The 19,170-nt window shown below is 48.9% G+C and overlaps 1 protein-coding gene across 1 annotated transcript in view; it reads left to right on the forward strand.

Moving 5' to 3' along the window:
• The first annotated feature begins 701 nt into the window (after positions 1-701).
• ctsh (cathepsin H) overlaps positions 702-19,170 on the forward strand; it is a 33,715-nt gene continuing 15,246 nt past the window's right edge. The window contains exons 1-8 of the mRNA XM_085968382.1: positions 702-895; positions 2,163-2,194; positions 9,890-9,995; positions 11,053-11,123; positions 14,540-14,644; positions 17,873-17,959; positions 18,052-18,107; positions 19,043-19,124. Coding sequence (XP_085824508.1) covers positions 817-895; positions 2,163-2,194; positions 9,890-9,995; positions 11,053-11,123; positions 14,540-14,644; positions 17,873-17,959; positions 18,052-18,107; positions 19,043-19,124 — 618 coding nt within the window. The 5' untranslated portion in view covers positions 702-816. The remainder of the gene's footprint in view (positions 896-2,162; positions 2,195-9,889; positions 9,996-11,052; positions 11,124-14,539; positions 14,645-17,872; positions 17,960-18,051; positions 18,108-19,042; positions 19,125-19,170) is intronic.

Raw genomic sequence — 19,170 nt, forward strand, 5'->3', positions numbered from 1 at the left:
CTTTAAAGGTGATCCACTTGTCTTCTATTGAAATGTTTACAAACATCCTGCACCAATCCTCTTGTCTCAATCCTCCGCTCCTCTTTTCGAATTTAAAGGGGTAGCTAGATAAGTACACCAAGGAAAAAGGACCAGAAGAGGGAGGGATGGAGTAGGGTGTGGAGCATAAACACCGGCATGGACCAGTTGGGCTGAATGGCCTGTTTCTGTGCTGCACATTGTATGTAATGAACTTACTTAAAGTTCTAGACCTGGCTCCTGGTCTTTGGTTTAATTGGGTCCCAGATCACGATAAACGTGATTGTACTGTTGCTCTGTAATGCGGTTATTGCTGTGTTTAGTTCGTACAGCTCGATCCAACTTTTCTGGTAAATCAGGTGATTTATTTCCTTGTGAAGCAGCCAGGATTATTCTGCAGCAATGTGCCCTTCACACCACATGGTGGTGGCAACACCAGAGAAACACAATCTGATAACTTTAGCACTGTACTGATCCCAGGCTTGCAAAGTTTATAACTTTATCTCAAACACAACACACCCTGAGGACTGTTACCCTCCATTCACTGCAGTCCTTTGCTGGTTTCACTGTCTCCTCCCCTCTGGTCACTGACACTGTCCAATTAGAAACAGAACAGTTGCAAAATTCAGACACTAAGCTCACACCCCCCCCGCCCCCCGCCCCTGCCAGCCTCTTCCAGTCACTTCACTTCCCCAATCCGAGTTTCACATCTGCCTCCCGGCAGCAGGAAACAGAAGCAGTGCAGCAGAAGGAAGGGGATTTCCAGCCTCTATTCTACTCAGCCAAAACTTACTGGAAATGGGGCTGTTGGAGATATTTATCCCGGTCGTCCTACTTTTACACTCTGTGCGGAGCCTGCCTGAGTTTTCTTTCCAAGGTAAGGAGAAGAAAGGTTCTTTGGGAATACAGGGCAGGAAAACTGGTGCTTGTTTCTTCCATTCAGTCTCTGGGGAGCCGGTAAAGAGCAGGGAGCGGTAATAATTGGAGAGTTCTTTCAAAGAGCTGGCACAGGCACGATGGGCCGAATGGCCTCCTCCTGTGCTGTATGGTTTGAAACTCAGACTGCTGCGGATGTACAGGCCATCTGGCTTTGATTCAAGTATGTTAAACATGCTTAACAGTGTCAGCGGTGGCACAGTTGGTCGCACACTCGCCTGAGTCAGAAGGCCGTGGGTTCAAGTCCCACTCCAGAGACTTGAGCACAAAAATCTAGGCTGACGCCCCAGTGCAGTACTGAGGGAGCGCTGCATTGTCAGAGGTGCTGTCTTTCGGGTGAGACGTTAAACTGAGGCCCCGTCTGCTCTCTCACGTGGATGTAAAAGATCCCAAGGCACTATTTTAAGAAGAGCAGGGGAGTTCTGTCCGCTGTCCTGGGCTGACATTTATCCCTCAAACGTTATCAGTAAAAAAAAAATAGCTGATCTGGTCATTATCACGTTGTTGTTTGTGGGAGCTTGCTGTGCACAAATTGGCTGCTGCATTTCCTACATTACAACAGTGACCACACTTCAAAAAGTACTTCATTGGCTGTAAAGCGTTTGGGACATCCTGTGCTCGCTTTACACACGAGAAACAGATGCAATGCATCCCACTATCGACCCCAATAGCCTTTCACACATTTGGGTTTGGGCTTTGGCCCCGTCCCCGACTATCCTGCCTGCCCAGGAGTGTGGGTGAGCAGGTCCCTCCTATCGCCCAGCTGGCTGTGTACAGACCAGAGGGACTCTCCTGCTGATATTGTTCATCTGACCCTGTTGGGAACTGCTGGACCTTCCCGGGAATCGACAGAGCCTAGATCCAAGACTGTGGGAACGAAGCTGGGAGTGGAACGCTAGTTGAATATCCAAGCCCTCCGCCAGTCGACCGTCACTCTGCGCCGTTTACTGGTCTCGGCTGTGGGAGCAATAGGGAGACTACAGCCGGCCTCCGCACCCTTGGATTAGAGAGAACGGGATTGGACTGTGCTGTGACGTCGCTCATGGTCCAATAGCCTTGTCTCACCATCTAGGCCCATACATGGAGAGTGGGCGGTATCGGCTGGGTGGGTACACCTGTACCACAGCGTGAGTCAGTGCCTTCAGGAAAGGAGGGACGAATACGGTTACCATGTCATCACTGCGATAATTCTCGTGTTTGTTTTCCAGAAATAAGTTCTTTCAAGGAATGGATGACGACGGTAAATATTTCTTTTCTGTTTTTTTTTGCCAGTTTCTTCCTGTCAGAAACATTCAGGCTGCGATTTTGCCTACCGAGGTGGGCTAAGTGCGGCCGAGGTAGGTGGCTCCCAGCTCCATCCCGCTGTGAGAGAAGAATTTTCCGTTGATTGGGCTAGTTAAGCCCACCCTGCGAGATTCCCAGCCAATTAAAAGAGGGTCCGATGACGTCATTTGATGACGCGCCATCAGCCGGTTTCCTTAAAGGGGCCATGTCCACGTTCATTTTGACAGTTGAGCTGTCAGTGTTCTGCAGCACTGAGGTGCAACACTGACGAGCACTGCACAAAGGTGCACGGCTGCACCCAGGCTCTCCCATGACTCCCTCCATATGCTTATGTTGCCGTTGAAAATATCTCACCTTAGTCCTCAGAATCCTACCGAGATCAGCCCCAACACCAGCATCACCATCAGCAACAACAACAACACCAGCCTTCTCCGCTATCAACTGATGTTGCACGCAGGGAGGTTCTCTTCCCTTCCAATGGGCGGAAGACACCTCCCCAGGAGACCAACGCAGCGTGATTGCACATTGCACAGGAGGGCACAAGGTGGGATGTGGTCAGGAGGACCAGGCTGCAGTGGTGCAAACCTTTCAATTATCTCAGTAGATCATGAAACATTACTGCCAAACCACACTCACCTCACCCTGCTGTGCCACTCATCACATCCCCATCACTCTGCCTTGCCTTCCCTACCCTGCTCCTGTATATCCTTACTCACACCAACTTACCTTGCATCTCCACCCATCCCTCTCTATCTACATTATCACTTCCCCATCTCACTAGCCACCCCTCACACTCACCCTCATCCTAGTGCAATCATACCAACTAATAACACACAAGGGTAGGCACTTGGGTGGTTCAGCCAATGTTCATGTGAAGTTTCTGTTAATGTGCTGTCAAACATTGAAACCTTTATTTTCAACACTTTGTGTTTTTGGACAGATTTGTGTGCACCTTTGGAAGTGGCTTAATGAGTTGTAGTGACCATCGGGAAGGATGTTCCCGATGGTCGGGGAGTCCAGAACCAGGGGTCACAGTCTAAGGATAAGGGGTAAGCCATTTAGGACAGAAATGAGAAGTAATTTCTTCACCCAGAGAGTGGTGAACCTGTGGAATTCTCTACCACAGAAGGCAGTAGAGGCCAATTCATTAAATATATTCAAGAAGGAGTTGGATATATTTCTTAAGGCTACAGGGATCAAGGGGTATGGGGAGAAAGCAGGGACAGGGTACTGAATTTGGATGATCAGCCATGATCGCATTGAATGGCGGAGCAGGCTCAAGGGGCCGAATGGCCTACTCCTGCTCCTATCTTCTATGTTTCTATGAATGGTGACACATAATGGTACCCCCCGCAACGGCGATGAGTGTGAAAGGAATGGCTTGGACATTGTAGGGATTCTTTATGGTGTTGATGTGGTGCCAACCTGGTGCATCATTTGGCATCCAGGGTGTACAGCGTCAAATGGCCATGGTGAGACCATCCCTGGCATCCCGGGCAGCAATGTGGTCGGGTGCTGATGCCCTGTGTCCTGTGCAGCATCAGTTGATTGCAGTGAAGGCTGGTGTTGTTGTTGTTGCTGCTGCTGGTGTGCCCAATGATGCTGGTGTTGGGGCTGATTGTAGTGGGATTCTGAGGACCAAGGTGAGAGAGTTTCAAGGGCACCCATGCTGATGGAATAAATGACAGGTGAGGTTGAGATGACAGAAGCGATCTGTCAATGGTGAGAGAGGTTGTTCCAATGAGGTGGCACTGGATAGAGAGTTGGCTCCAAACACTTGCAAGCTGCAGAAAGCTCAATCTGTCTTACAAACGCAGTAACCAACAGTTTCTGAGCATTGAAAGTGACCAGCTGTAACATGGGATCTTTTATACAACTTTGGCAGCTGTCAGCTCATGCAATAATTCAATGCTGAATCCACTCATGACATGCTGAGCTGACGTGTCCCCCGAGCAACGGGTAACCCGTGGGGGAGCATGTAAAATTGAAATGTAGGCTTAAAATAACAGATAATTGGATGTTAATAACCCGTTTAATGATGTGAATTGCCTCCCCTGCCGCTTGGTGTTGGTTCTGTTCAGCGCCGACGGACCCAACACCTGGGAGACTCGCGTGGAGGCGGGTTGACAGCGGGTTCCCTACCCACTCTGAGCGCCGGCAAAATTCAGCCTTCTGTCGTTCCCTCGGGATCAGACATGTTCTGTCTGTCTGGCACGCTGTTTATGTTTGGTGACTTGCTCCCTCTCGCCCCAATTCAGTGTCAGAGCTTTGACTGGTATGAGCTGCCCACCTGGAACTCTCTGTAGATCCTGAGCGTAGACAAGTTCCTCTTGTAGTGTTTCGAAGGAAAGCCCACACGTGTGGGAATCAGAAATTAAAAATAAAGGAATATCCTCAGAATGGAAAATGGTGCAGGGAAGAGAGGGGGAGGGTTAAGGGCTTGCTGATTCCCTCCCCTCAGCTTCCTCTACTCCCAGGCAATGTTTGTTAAGTCTGTGGGTTGTATTATAAATAATCACAGACTCCACTGTTAACAAAATAAAACACGTCTTTACTATTCAGAGGCTCGGGCGATTCTGCCCTAGTTAACGTATCACAACCCTTATATACTGGTGTGGTCACTATCGGTATTACAGTATACATGAGCCAACAAATAGTGCCACACCGAAAGTAGTGCTCTTAAAGGCGAACGGTTACATTCTATAGTTCCCTTAAAGGTAAACGGTTACATACACAACAATGTTGAGGGGACCTTTCCCCAGACAGTGAGAGTCGAGATCAGGAACTCACTTTATGGGGAACCAAAATTTGGCAAAGTGGCCAAATAAATTTTGTGGTTTCAAGTTCCGCTCCAAGACTTGATGGCATAATCCTCTGTTGCGAAGGAGTGCTGCCCTTTGAAAGAATTGTTAAACCGAGGCCCTGTCTTCCTGTTCTGGTGTTGAGGTAGATGTTAAATACCCCATGGCATTACTGGAAGGAGAGCAGGGGAGTTTGCCCCACTGTCCTGACCATTGTTTCTCCCTCAACCAACACTACCAAACAACAGAGCTTTGCTATTCCAAGGAACTTGCTGTGCACAAAATAACCGCCATATTTGTCTACTAAAACAAGTCACTGAACCACAAAGATTGTCCTTGTATGTGAAGGGTGTTGAGTTGTGTCTCAGAGGTGCTAAGTAAATGCAGATTTTTTTTGACTATAAGTACTGACCACCGTTGACCACTCTCCAACAGCTCTCTTCTTCAGTCTACTTCCATCCTGATTCTGCTCTTCTCCGGCTTAACCTAGTCACTGCAAGACCTGAATGATATCAAAATCGGCCAAATCTTCCTCCAGCTGAATGTCAACAAAATCAAGGCCACCGATTGGCTCCCATCAGTGCTTCTGAACCTCTGGCCTTGACTTCATCAACCTCCTCGGCTGCCATCTCAAGATCAGTCAAAGACCTTGGTCTCCTACACAATCCCAGAGCTCAGCCTCTTCCCCCACGTCCCCTCTGTATCAAAACCATTCTCTTCCATCCCCATGACATTGCCCACCTCTGCCCTTCTGCCACTGAAACTCCCAGTCCATGCTTGAACTATCTCAAGGCTTCACTTCTCCAGTGCCCTCCTAGTCCCAGCCTCCTCGCAGTAACCCTCACAGGTTTCAATTCATCCAAAATGCCAAGCCCACATCCTCACACTGCCAGCATCAATTAAGATGTCTTCCTGCACATGGGTGCCCTAAATCAGAGTAAGTTATCCTTGTTGTTTATACTTACTCTGAGCTCCATTAGCTCTCACTGTTGATTTCAAAACTCTCAGCTTTGTTTTCAAATCTCTTCAAACACTTACCCTACCCTACCTGATCATTCCAACATCACGAAGACAGATTATCCGGTCATTATAATGTTGCAGCTTGTGGGAGCTTGCTGTGCGCAAATTGGCTGCTGCGTTTCCTACATTGCAGCAGTGACTACACTTCAAAATTACTTCATTGGTTGTAAAACGCTTTGGGACGTCCTGAGAATGTAAGAACATAAGAAATAGGAGCAGGAGTCGGCCATTCGGCCCTTCGAGCCTGCTCCGCTATTCAATAAGATCATGGCTGATCTTCTACCACATCTCCACTTTCCTGCACTATCCCCATATCCCTTGATTCCCTTAGTATCCAAAAATCTATCGATCTCTGTCTTGAATATACTCAACGACTGAGCATCCACAGCCCTCTGGGGTAGAGAATTAAAAATTCACAACCCTCTGAGTGAAGAAGTTTCTCATCTCAGTCCTAAATGGCCGACCCCTTATTCTGAGACTGTGACCCTGGTTCTAAGCTCCCCAGCCAGGGGAAACATCCTCCCTGCATCTACCCTGTCAAGCCCTGTAAGAATTTTATATGTTTCAATGAGATCACCTCTCATTCTTCTAAACTCTGGAGAATATAAGTCTAGTCTACTCAATCTCTCCTCATAGGACAATCCCCCCATCCCAGGAATCAGTCTAGTGAACTTAATTGAGGTCGGGAAAGGCGCTATATAAATGCAAGTTCTTTCTTTCTTTTCATTCCCCTCGGCCTTACATCCCTCCCACACACTCTTCATTCCTCCTACACTGGACTTCTCCTCTTCCCCTGTTCTACCGTCAGTGACCACTCATTCAACTGCTGAAATGTTCTACCCAGATCCCGCTGCCTAGCCACTTTTAGTCCCTGCTTTCAAAAACATCCTCAAGCGCCTCCTCTTTATTTGTGCCTTTAGTTCTCCAATCTGGCCTATCCGTCCCCCTCATCGTTCCCCATGCCCAGGGTCGATCCTGTGCACATGGATAGTTGTATTTTATGTGTATGTTTATGGTAGGAAAAATAGAAACATCACCCACACCTTAGAAAAATAAGAAACTGAATGGGGTAGAAGAGCAAAGGGATCTAGGGATAGAGGTGAACTCGCTACCACAGGAAGTGATTGAGGCAAGTCGCTTAGAAGCTTTCAAAAGGAAACTAGGCGAGTACATGAAAGAAAAAGGAATAGAATGATATGCTGAGAGGCTGAGAGGAGGGAGATGGAATGGGAGGAGACTCGTGTGGAGCATAAACACCTGCACAGACTGGTTGGGCCAAATGGCCTCTTTCTGTGCCGTATATTCTATGTAATTCTGTATTGGATGTGAATGTGTCCAGTTCTATCTGTATTGCAAGAGAAACTGTTTCCACTGGCGGGAGTGTCGATAACCGGAGGACACAGATTTAAGGTGATTGGCAAAAGAGTCAGAGGGGAGAGGAGGAGAATTTCTTTTTACGCAGCAAGTTGTTGTGATCTGGAACGCGCTGCCTGAAAGGGCGGCGGAAGCAGATTCAATAGTAACTTTCAAAACGGAGTTGGATGAATACTTGAAGGGGAAAACATTTGCTGGGCTACAGGGAAAGAGCAGGGGGAGTGGGACTAAGTGGAGAGCTCTTTCAAAGAGCTGGCACAGGCACGATGGGCTGAATGGTCTCCTTCTGTGCTGTAAGATTTTTAAAATCTGGAATTCCCCCCCTAAACCTCGCTGCCTCTCTCTCCTCCTTTAAGACACTCCTTAAAACCTACCTCTTTGACCAAGCTTCTGGTCACCTGTCCAAAAGATTACTGCACAAGATAAAAAAATCACGGGATTGGGGGTAATATACTGGCATGGGTGGAAGATTGGCTATCTAACAGAAAACAGAGAGTGGGGATAAATGGTTCGTTCCCGGGTTGGCAATCAGTAACTAGTGGTGTTCCGCAGGGGTCAGTGCTGGGACCCCAACTCTTTACAATCTATATTAACGATTTGGAGGAGGGGACCAAGTGCAACGTATCCAAGTTTGCCGATGATACAAAGATGGGAGGGAAAGTAGTGAGTGAGGAGGACATAAAAAACCTGCAAAAGGACATAGACAGGCTAAGTGAGTGGGCAGAAATTTGGCAGATGGAATATAATGTTGGAAAGTGTGAGGTTATGCACTTTGGCAGAAAAAATCAAAGAGCAAGTTATTATCTAAATGGAAAGAAACTGCAAAGTGCTACAGTACAAAGGGATCTGGGGGTCCTGGTGCATGAAACACAGAAGGTTAGTATGCAGGTACAGCAGGTGATCAGGAAGGCCAATGGAATCTTGGCTTTTATTGCAAGGGGGATGGAGTATAAAAGCAGGGAAGTCTTGCTTCAGTTATACAGGGTACTAGTGAGGCCACATCTGGAATACTGCGTACAGTTTTGGTTTCCATATTTAAGAAAAGATATACTTGCTCTCGAGGCAGTTCAGAGAAGGTTCACTCGGTTGATTCCAGAGATGAGGGGGTTGACTTATGAGGAAAGGTTGAGTAGGTTGGGCCTCTACTCATTGGAATTCAGAAGAATGAGAGGCGATCTTATCGAAACATATAAGATTGTGAGGGGGCTTGATCGGGTGGATGCGGTGAGGATGTTTCCACTGATGGGTGAGACTAGAACTAGGGGGCATAATCTTAGAATAAGGGGCTGCCCTTTCAAAACTGAGATGAGGAGAAACTTCTTCACTCAGAGGGTAGTAAATCTATGGAATATGCTAACTCATTGAGCTGTGGAAGCTGCGACATTAAATACATTTAAAACAGAGATAGACAGTTTCCTAGCTGATAAGGGAATTAGGGGTTACGGGGAGCGGGCAGGGAAGTGGACGTGAGTCTAGGTTCAGATCAGCCATGATCCTATTGAAGTCCAAAGGCGGAAGTTACACCCCCATCCACATCAATGGGGCTGTGGTAGAAAGGGTGGACAGCTTTAAGTTCCTCGGAGTCCACATCACGGAAGACCTCTCCTGGTCCCTCAATACCTCCTCTCTGGTGAAGAAGGCCCAGCAGTGCCTATATTTCCTAAGGAGGCTGAAGGGATGTAACCTGTCACCCCTGATCCTCTCTAACTTTTACCGCTGCACAATAGAGAGCATCCTGACAAACTGTATCACAGTATGGTATGGCAGCTGTAGCTACTATGACCGGAAAGCCCTGCAGCGGGTAGTCAAAACTGCCCAACGCATTACCGGCACCCGGCTACCGACCATAGAGCACATATACCAGAAACGCTGTTTATGGAGGTCACGGTCCATCATCAAAGACCCTACCCACCCCAGCCACAGTCTGTTCGCCCTCCTGCCATCTGGGAGATGCTACAGATGCATTCGCACCCGTACGACCAGATTTAGGAACAGCTTCTTTCCCAGGGCTGTCATCCTACTGAACTCCACAAATAAACTCTAAAGCCTGCACATCTGCCAATGCACTTTATTATGGTTATGTTTATGTTAATGTATTACAAGCCAAATGTATGTTGAATGTTTAAATGTCTTAATCTAAATGTACACTCTCGGGAGCCGCAAGCCTACATTTCGTTGTACTGCACTTGTGCACTAACAATGACAATAAAAGTTGATTTGATTTTGATTTGATTTTTTGAATGGCGGAGCAGGCCCGAGAGGCCGTATGGCCTACTCCTGCTCCTACTTCTTATGTTCTAATGTCTCCTTATGTGGCTCGGTGTCAGATTTTGTCTGATAATCGCTCCTGTGAAGCGCCTTGGGACATTTTACTATGTTAAAGGTGCTGTATAAATGCAAGTTGTTGTTGTTGATTCTAAGTGATATTTTTACCTGTTTGCAATCCTCATGAGCAGCACAACAAAAACTATTGCTTGGAAGAGTACAATCACAGGCTACATGCCTTTATCCAGAACAAGAGAAAGATTGAAGCTCACAACAGCGGCAGGCATTCCTTTCAAAGTAAGTTCACTGGAATATTTTTACAGCTGGCATCTTGGCCCCTTTCCCTCAGATGTCCCAGGAGCTGTGTGTCAATCAATGAGCGAGAGTCCAGAACAAGGGGGCAGAACCTTAAAATTGGAGCCAGGCCGTTCAGGGGTGATGTCAGGAAGCATTTCTTCACACAAAGGGTGGTGGAAATCTGGAACTCTCTCCCCCAAAAAGCTGTGAGGCTGGGGGTCAATTGAAAATTTCAAAACTGAGATTGATAGATTTTTGTTGGGCGAGGGTATTAACGGAACCAAGGCGGGAAAATGGAGTGAAGGTACAGATCAGCCATGATCTAATTGAATGGCGGAACAGGCTCAAGGGGCTGAATGGCCTCCTCCTGTTCCTATCATCCTAAATAGCCTGGAGAATATCCAGGTTAAATAAAAAAGAGAGAGGAAAGGAGGACGAAGTGGTCGAGACAGGGAGGTCAGCAGACCAGGTGTAAAGGGTTCTAATTATTTTTATTTCGGGTTTTATAAAACAGCGTGGATTGAAGTTGCTTTTGTGTAACATTATTCCCATTTAATCTATGCTTTTACTGGAACGCAGGCCAAGGAAAGTCACAGACCTGGTGACACGTGCATCTCTAATATCGTACCGACTGACTTAAAACCCTGCGCTTTGTTAAAGTCACAGTGGTAAAGGAATACTTTCACGGTAACTGACGTAAGAAAACTACTAGGCACTTGGTCTAAGCGTTAAACAAAGCTTTAATCAACTGTTTTACAACATGGAGGTCTAGTTGTGTCCTTCACTAGTTCCTGTTAAGAATGTCCTGCGCAAGCTGGGCCCGTGCCCGAGTATTTATACTCTCCTTGGACAGCGCCACCCGCAGGCTGCTCAGTATTATTTCATAAGTCTTTCTTTCATGAATGACTGATTCATGTCAGTAACCTTCGGTAACCCCTGAGCCTCACGGCGTGCGAGCTGTAATATTTACCGTAAAGTATGAAAGGGACAGCGCAGTGACGCACAATCCCGCAGAGATACAAGCATCGCACGGACCTAATGTATTATTTTCTTTCAGTGGGACTCAACCAGTTTTCTGATATGACCTTCAGTGAATTTAAGACGCTGTACTTGCTGAGGAAACCACAGGTAACAGCTTCTTTCAGCTGGCCTCGCTGCGGAGTAGTTGCTATCTCCCCGTTTTTTGTGCTCTCTCGCTCCTGCTGGACTTCTGTACCCTTCACCTGTGCTTTACTTTTAAAACTCAGACACCAAAAGTGAAAGGTCAAGGCCGATGGTGCACAGATCCTCAAAGATAAAAAACGGAACAAAAATAAGACTGAGGAAGGCAGAGGGGGAAGGGAACTCCCAATGTGGGTAGCACATTCGCCTCTGAGTCAGCAGGTCGCGGGTTCAAGTCCCACGCCAGATACTTGAGCACAAAATCTAGGCTGACACTCCAGTGCAGTGCTGAGGGAGCGCTGCAGTGTTGGAGGGTGCCGTCTTTCAGATGAGACATTAAACCCAGGCCCCGTCTGCTCTCTCTCAGATAGACGTAAAAGATCCCACGACACTATTCGAAGAAGAGCAGGGGAGATCTCCCCGGTGTCCTGGCCAATATTTATCCCTCAATCAACATCACTACAACATATTATCTGGTTATTATCACATTGCTGTTTGTGGGAGCTTGCTGTGTGCAAATTGGCTGTCACGTTTCCCACATTACAACAGTGACCACACTTCAAAAGTACTTCATTGGCTGTAAAGCACTTTGGGAAGTCCTGAGGTTGTGAAAGGCGCTATAGAAATCAAGTCTTTCTTTTCTTTCTTTGCTTGCCCTGTGTCTGAGCTCCACGGTGCTAGTGCTTTAATCCTACACACTATGCTACTTGAGCCCTGTGCTATGGTATTCTGCACACTTCAGTCGATGTTCTGGTTCTTTCCTGTTGCCTGGTTACCGCGATATCTTGTGTTGTTCCAACAATAACTAACTAGACAGGTTAAACAAAGCCTTAAAGCTTGCCGGTTGTGTATTTAATATCAGTAAGGAGATCTCCATAGCTATCTCACTGAATCAAACGTTAGACTCTGCCTCCTAGTCACGGGCGGAGAGCTCTTTAAAACTAACAGGATTATCTTGAGAGCATAAGAGTTGATGGGTCAGCGCAGTTCTGACCACTAAATCCCGTCACGTGAATCGTTCAATGAAAAAGGCAGTGTTTCGCTTTAAAGAAAGTAAATTAACCCTTTACTGCCTTATTAAAAACTCACTCCCCACAGCACCAACTGGTACTTACTGAACTGTTTAATTTAAAAAAAATTCTTTTTGCATAATATTATACAAATATGTTTTCTAATTTGTTTAAAATAGTTATAGAGTAACAGTTGGGCAGGGGAGCTATATCTGTGTTGCACCGAGGTACCAGGTCATTCAATTGAGTGGTTCTAAGACATGATCAAGCCACAAGAAACTTGAGCTAATAATCCAGGGTGACACTCCCAGTGCAGTACTGAGGGAGCGCTGCACTGTCGGTGGGGCAGTATTGAGGGAGCGCCGCACTGTCGGTGGGGCAGTACTCAGGGAGTGCCGCACTGTCGGAGGGGCAGTACTGAGGGAGTGCCACACTGTCGGTGGGGCAGTACTGAGGGAGTGCTGCACTGTCGGTGGGGCAGTACTGAGGGAGTGCCGCACTGTCGGAGGGGCAGTACTGAGGGAGCGCCGCACTGTCGGTGGGGCAGTACTGAGGGAGTGCCGCACTGTCGGAGGGGCAGTACTAAGGGAGTGCCGCACTGTCGGAGGGGCAGTACTGAGGAAGTGCCACACTGTCGGAGGGGCAGTACTGAGGGAGTGCCGCACTGTCGGAGGGGCAGTACTGAGGGAGTGCCGCACTGTCGGAGGGGCAGTACTGAGGGAGTGCCGCACTGTCGGAGGGGCAGTACTGAGGGAGTGCCGCACTGTCGGAGGGGCAGTACTGAGGGAGTGCCGCACTGTCGGAGGGGCAGTACTGAGGGAACGCTGCACTGTCGGAAGGGCAGTACTGAGGGAACGCTGCACTGTCGGAGGGGCAGTACTGAGGGAGCGCTGCACTGTCGGAGGGGCAGTACTGAGGGAGCGCTGCACTGTCGGAGGGGCAGTACTGAGGGAGCGCTGCACTGTCGGAGGGGCAGTACTGAGGGAGCGCTGCACTGTCGGAGGGGCAGTACTGAGGGAGCGCTGCACTGTCGGAGGAGCAATACTGAGGGAGCGCTGCACTGTCGGAGGGGCAGTACTGAGGGAGTGCTGCACTGTCGGAGGGGCAGTACTGAGGGAGCGCTGCACTGTCGGAGGGGCAGTACTGAGGGAGCGCTGCACTGTCGGAGGGGCAGTACTGAGGGAGCGCTGCACTGTCAGAGGTGCCGTCTTTCAGATGAGACTTTAAACCGAGGCCTCATCTGCCCTCTAAGGTGGATGTAAAAAAGCCCACGGGGGAGCCCTGCAGTACCACTAGTTGACTATTGATGGCGATGCTGAGTTTCTCAAAGACACTAATACAAAAGCAAAATACTGCGGATGCTGAAAATCTGAAATAAAAACAGAAAATGCTGGAAATACTCAACAGGTCAGGCAGCATCCACGGAGAGAGGAACGGAGTCAATGTTTCAGGTCGATGACCTTTCGTCAGAACTGGCAAAAGTTTGAGATGTAACAGTTTTTAAGCAAATAGAGAGGCGGGGAAAGGGGGAGGAGGAAAGAACAAAAGGGAAGGTCTGTGATAGGGTGGAAGACAGGAGAGATTAAATGACAAAAGGGATGATGGTGAAAGGCAAAAGGGGTCTCGAGGAGCTGTAAAAAGTAGCAGCAGAATCATTACCAGCACCTGCTGTCTGGAAAAATGGGAGCAGTAGTTATGGTCTGAATTTGTTGAACTCGATGTTGAGTCCGGAAGGCTATAAAATGCCTAATCGAAAGATGAGGTGCTGTTCCTCAAGCTTCCGTTGAGCTTAATTGGAACAGAGTAGGAGGCAGAGGTCAGAGAGGTCAGAGTGGGAGTGGGACAGGGAATTAAAATGGCAAGCGACCAGAAGCTCAGGGTCACGCTTGCGGACTGAATGGAGGTATTCAGCAAAGCGATCACCCAATCTGTGTTTGGTCTCCCCAATGTACAGGAGACTGCATTGTAAGCAGCGACTACAGTATACCAAATTGAAAGTACAAGTAAGTTGCTCTTTCAACTGGAAAGAGTGTTTGGGGCCCTGGATGGTAGGAAGGGAGGAGGTGAAAGGACAGGTGTTCCATCTCCTGCGCTTGCACGGGAAGGTGCCGTGGGGAGGGGAGTGGGTGTTGGGGGCGATTTGAGGAGTGGACCAGGGCGTCACAGAGGGAACGGCCCCTCTCAAGCACGCTATACTTATCACATGTCACATCTCAAATTACTCACATAATGTATCCCAACTACTTCAGGCCATGAAGGTAACCAGACAATTTACAGCCAGGTCCCAGTCTGAGGCAGAATACTAGGCCTTAGACCACCACAGTAGTTCTGGGTTTAAACATTAATTTTTATTCCCCTACCCTTCCCCAACAGAACTGCTCGGCGACACGAGGGAACCATTACAGCAGTGCGGGGCCACACCCCGAGTGTGTAGACTGGAGAACGAAAGGAAATTACGTCACGCCCGTGAAGAATCAGGTAAAGCCGTTTGACTCGTAGTCACTGCACCCAGCACAGAAAGAACAACAATCTAACAAACACCAAAATACCGCGGATACTGGAAATCTGAAATACAAACGGTAAATGCTGGAAACACTCAGCAGGTCAGGCAGCATCAGTGGAGAGAGAAACCAAGTTAAGGTTTCAGGTCGATCACTTTTCATCAGAACTGGACAAAGTTAGAGATGTAACAGGCTTTAAACAAGTGCAGAGACAGGGAAATGGGGCAGAGTGTGTACTGACACCACTGTGTCAGCCAATGAGTTGGAGGCGGGGGCAGGACTCACTGCAAACAGTCTATTTTACAGCAAACAGAGTCTGTTTAAACAGCGCACCACAGCAAACAGTCTACAGAGTCTATTTAAACAGTCTCTATGAGCTACAGCAAACAGAACTCGTGACTGAAACTACAGCAAAGTCTCCCGATAAAAGCAGGATTATTTCTCCAGCAGAATGCAGTGAGTGGAGGATAGTTACATAATACAAATTCTGTGCCTAAAATCAACCCCAGTCACTCCCAGCAGCGCGGTCTCCAGGCGAGATTGACTGGGGAATTGCCCAATCATCTCCATTCTGGTCGGGAATAGCGGTGTCGCTATAGGCAGCCGGAAAAGAGGGGGCAGGGAAAGAAAAAAAGCGAGAGGTCTGTGATAGGGTGGAGGGCAAGAGTGCTTCAATGACAAAAGGGAGGATGGTGCAAGGCAAGAAGGGAGTTGTTAATGAGACAATAACAATCTGCACTGAGCCACAAAGAGCAGGAGGTTCTCGGTCCGGGCTCTCGGTCCGGGCTCTCGGTCCGGGCTCTCGGTCCGGGCTCTCGGTCCGTGTTCTCGGTCCGGGCTCTCGGTCCGGATTCTCGGTCCGGATTCTCGGTCCGAGCTCTTGGTCCGGATTCTCGGTCCGGGTTCTCGGTCCGGGCTCTCGGTCCGGGCTCTCGGTCCGGGCTCTCGGTCCGGGCTGTCGGTCCGGGCTGTCGGTCCGGGCTCTCGGTCCGGACTCTCGGTCCGGGTTCTCTGTCCGGGCTGTCGGTCCGGGCTCTCGGTCCGGGCTCTCGGTCCGGACTCTCGGTCCGGGCTCTCGGTCCGGGCTCTCGGTCCGGGCTCTCGGTCCGGGCTCTCGGTCCGTGCTCTCGGTCCGTGCTCTCGGTCCGGGCTCTCGGTCCGGGCTCTCGGTCCGGGCTCTCGGTCCGGGCTGTCGGTCCGGGCTCTCGGTCGGGGCTCTCGGTCGGGGCTCTCGGTCCGGGCTCTCGGTCCGGGCTCTCGGTCCGGGCTCTCGGTCCGGATTCTCGGTCCGGGTTCTCGGTCCGAGCTCAGTTAGCCGCTATCTCAGGGACCGCTAGGGTTGGACTAAGAAACTCTGGACGAGGAGAGAGAAAAACAGCTGTTACCAATTGCTGTCCAGCGGCTCCGGCTGGGACACGAGGACATCGGACGAGAAGTGGATCAGGCTTGGCTGCGATGACCTCTACAGTGTCATAGCCGGCCACCCCTCACTGCTAGGGCTAGTAATACGAAAGTAAATCAAGCAAAGTATAGATAGTATCGAGGGGCAGCAACAACAAACAGAATGGTTAAGAGGGCATGTGAAGAAAGACTAGAAGGTAACACAAGGGAATCATGCTGATTAGAGAGAACGAAAGGCAGTCTTTTGCAGCATGAAGGAACGCAGGAACAGGAGGAGGCCATTCAGCCCCTCCAGCCTGTTCCGCCATTCAATAAGATCATGGCCGATCCGTATCTTAACTCCATCCACCCACCTTGGTTCCGTAACCCTTAATACCCTCGCCAAACAAAAATCGCTGACAGAGATATTAAATGAAGCCTTTCCCTCAGTTGACATTACTCCTGTCAAGTGAGGGTGAATTCTGGGTGTGCTGGTCACTGAATACCCCTCCTGACTGAACAGTGCACCTTGTAGCCTGGGCGTGGGTGGTTGGAAATGCATTGACACGAATCCACGAGACACACGTCAATAGATACACTGATATCTGTCCATGTGGGGTCATTACCTGAGGTCACAGGAATAGGAGGAGGCCATTCAGCCTCTCGAGCCCGTTGCACCAATTCATGACCGATCAGATACAATGGGGGAGTCAGTGGCCTGTGCCACACCTGTTCTGTGAGCGGAAATGAGCGTTCGGGAGTTGAATTTCAGGCAGCGTTTACCCAGAATGCGGACATGTGAACATACAAGCCTGCCCCACACTCACGGTGGCTGGCGCATCATGACTAAACACTTCTCGCATTACAACAGTGACTCCACTTCAGAAGCACTTCATTGTCTGTAAAGCGCGTTGAGACGTCCGGTGGTCATGAAAGGCGCTATAGAAATGCAAGCCTGCCTTTCTTGCTTCCCTCTCCCTCTCTTCCCCACTCCCGCAGCCGTGTAATTTCCCGGGAGAGACGGAAAATCCCAATCCCAGGGCCAATAAGAGGAAAATATACGCTGGAGAATTCCTCTCCGGCCCCCGCAGGCGATGGAAACCAGTCCGGGAGATAACACGGACCCAGTGTTCTCTATAACGACACTGACCTTCTCTATGATGCGATCTCTGCCCCAGTCAGGAACCGGTCCAGTTCCCTCTTGCAGGTATACAGAGAGTCAGCACCCACCACACCAGGCAACACATCCCAGAGGCTCACGGCTCTCTGGGGAAAGAAGAACCGCCCGACATCCAGTCTGTTCCCACTCTTGGGGAGTTTAAACTCCTGTCCCCCTGGTCCTTCCCAAGCTATTAAACTGGAATAATCTGTCAATAGGGTCGCTGTCCAGCCCTTTAATTTTTTTATAGAGCTCTAGCAGGTCACCTCTAAGACTACACTGCTCTAACAACAGCAACAACTTGTGTTTATATAGCGCCTTTAACGGAGTAAAACGTCCCAAGGCGATTCACAGGAGCGATTATCAGACAGAATCTAACACCGAGCCTCATAAGGTGACCAAAAGCTTGGTCAAAGAGGTGGGTTTTTAAGGAGTGTCTTAAAGGAGGAGAGAGAGGCGGAGAGGTTTAGGGAGGGAATTCCAGAGCTCGGGGCCCAGGCAGCTGAAGGCACGGCCGCCAATGGTGGAGCGATTATAATCGGGGAGGCCAATGCAAATAGACCCAACTCCTTAAGCCAAAGGTTCTTTAAACTAGGAATTGTATACAACTGCTCAGGTTGCCCCATGTCCGGTCTCGGGGTTATTTCTGGATTGTGTTCCCCACAGGGCGGGTGTGGGAGCTGCTGGACCTTCTCAACAACTGGCTGCTTGGAATCCACGATCGCGATAAACTCGGGAAAGCTTCTTTCTCTGGTGAGTGCTGGGCAAACCTTTGGAACCAAAGCTGTTATTACACATCCGTCCTAACACTGTAGGAGATATTGACATTTTAAATCTTTTCACAGGCAGAACAACAACTTGTGGACTGTGCTCAGGACTTTAATAACCATGGCTGCGCCGGGTGAGTGAATCAGTGGCACTCTATAGGTTTCCAAATAGCTCTTGAACACCGGAGGAAGAGGTGACTGTAACAATCAATAACATGTCATTCTATAGTGGACACTAGGTGGAGCAGTAGAGCTGTATATAGCTGTATGTATAAGACTACACTACCCAGCTGTATATATATTAAGACTACATTACCCATGAGGCACTAGGCTACCCACAAGGCAACAATCAAGATGGCAGCCTGCACACAGGAGCACACATGCTGCATCTCTACAGATACTGTACCGAGAGAACGTGTACTGAATAAATGACTAGCTAGAAGCTAGCTGTGTTCATAAGAATGTCTATTTATTAATGAACATAACAGTGACCACATTGGGAGTCATTTCCCCAAAATGGATATAATGACACTCAGTTCTTTTACCGTACCCTCTTCATCACTATCCCTCCCACTGGGTGAGACTTTTACAATTGGGGAGTTCACCTTCGCACCGCGGGGGGACCCTCTCCAAGGGCAGCAGGCGCATGGGAACACCATCACCTGCAGGTTCCCCTCCAATTCACACACCATCCTGACTGGGAAATATATCGGTCATTCCTTCATCGTCGCTGGGTCAAAATCCTGGAACTCCCTCCCTAACGGCACTGTGGGAGCACCTTCACCACATGGACTGCAGCGGTTCAAGAAGGTGGCTCACCACCACCTTCTCAAGGGCAATTAGGGACAGGCAATAAATGCTGGCCTTGCCAGCAACGCCCACATCCCATGAACGAATTTTTAAAAACACCGCGGGGAGACCCTCTCTGCACCGTGGGGAGATCATCTATAGTAATACATACTGCGTTGTACTGTATAATGCTCTTAACCTAATAAAGTAGTAACTCACTCTGTGTAACACTCCTGTATATACTTCCTGCTTTACACCATCTGCTTTTAACATTTTTCAGGGGTCTTCCAAGTCAAGCCTTCGAATATATTAAGTACAACCACGGGCTGGAAACGGAAGACGATTATCCATATGAAGGAAAGGTCTGACTTTACATTTTTTAATTGTCCATTAAGAGTAGAGTGTGTC

The sequence above is a fragment of the Somniosus microcephalus genome, chromosome 27 (assembly GCF_052327205.1).
Source record: "Somniosus microcephalus isolate GS21.2 chromosome 27, FLI_Smic_1.0, whole genome shotgun sequence".
In the NCBI taxonomy this organism is placed as follows: domain Eukaryota; kingdom Metazoa; phylum Chordata; class Chondrichthyes; order Squaliformes; family Somniosidae; genus Somniosus; species Somniosus microcephalus.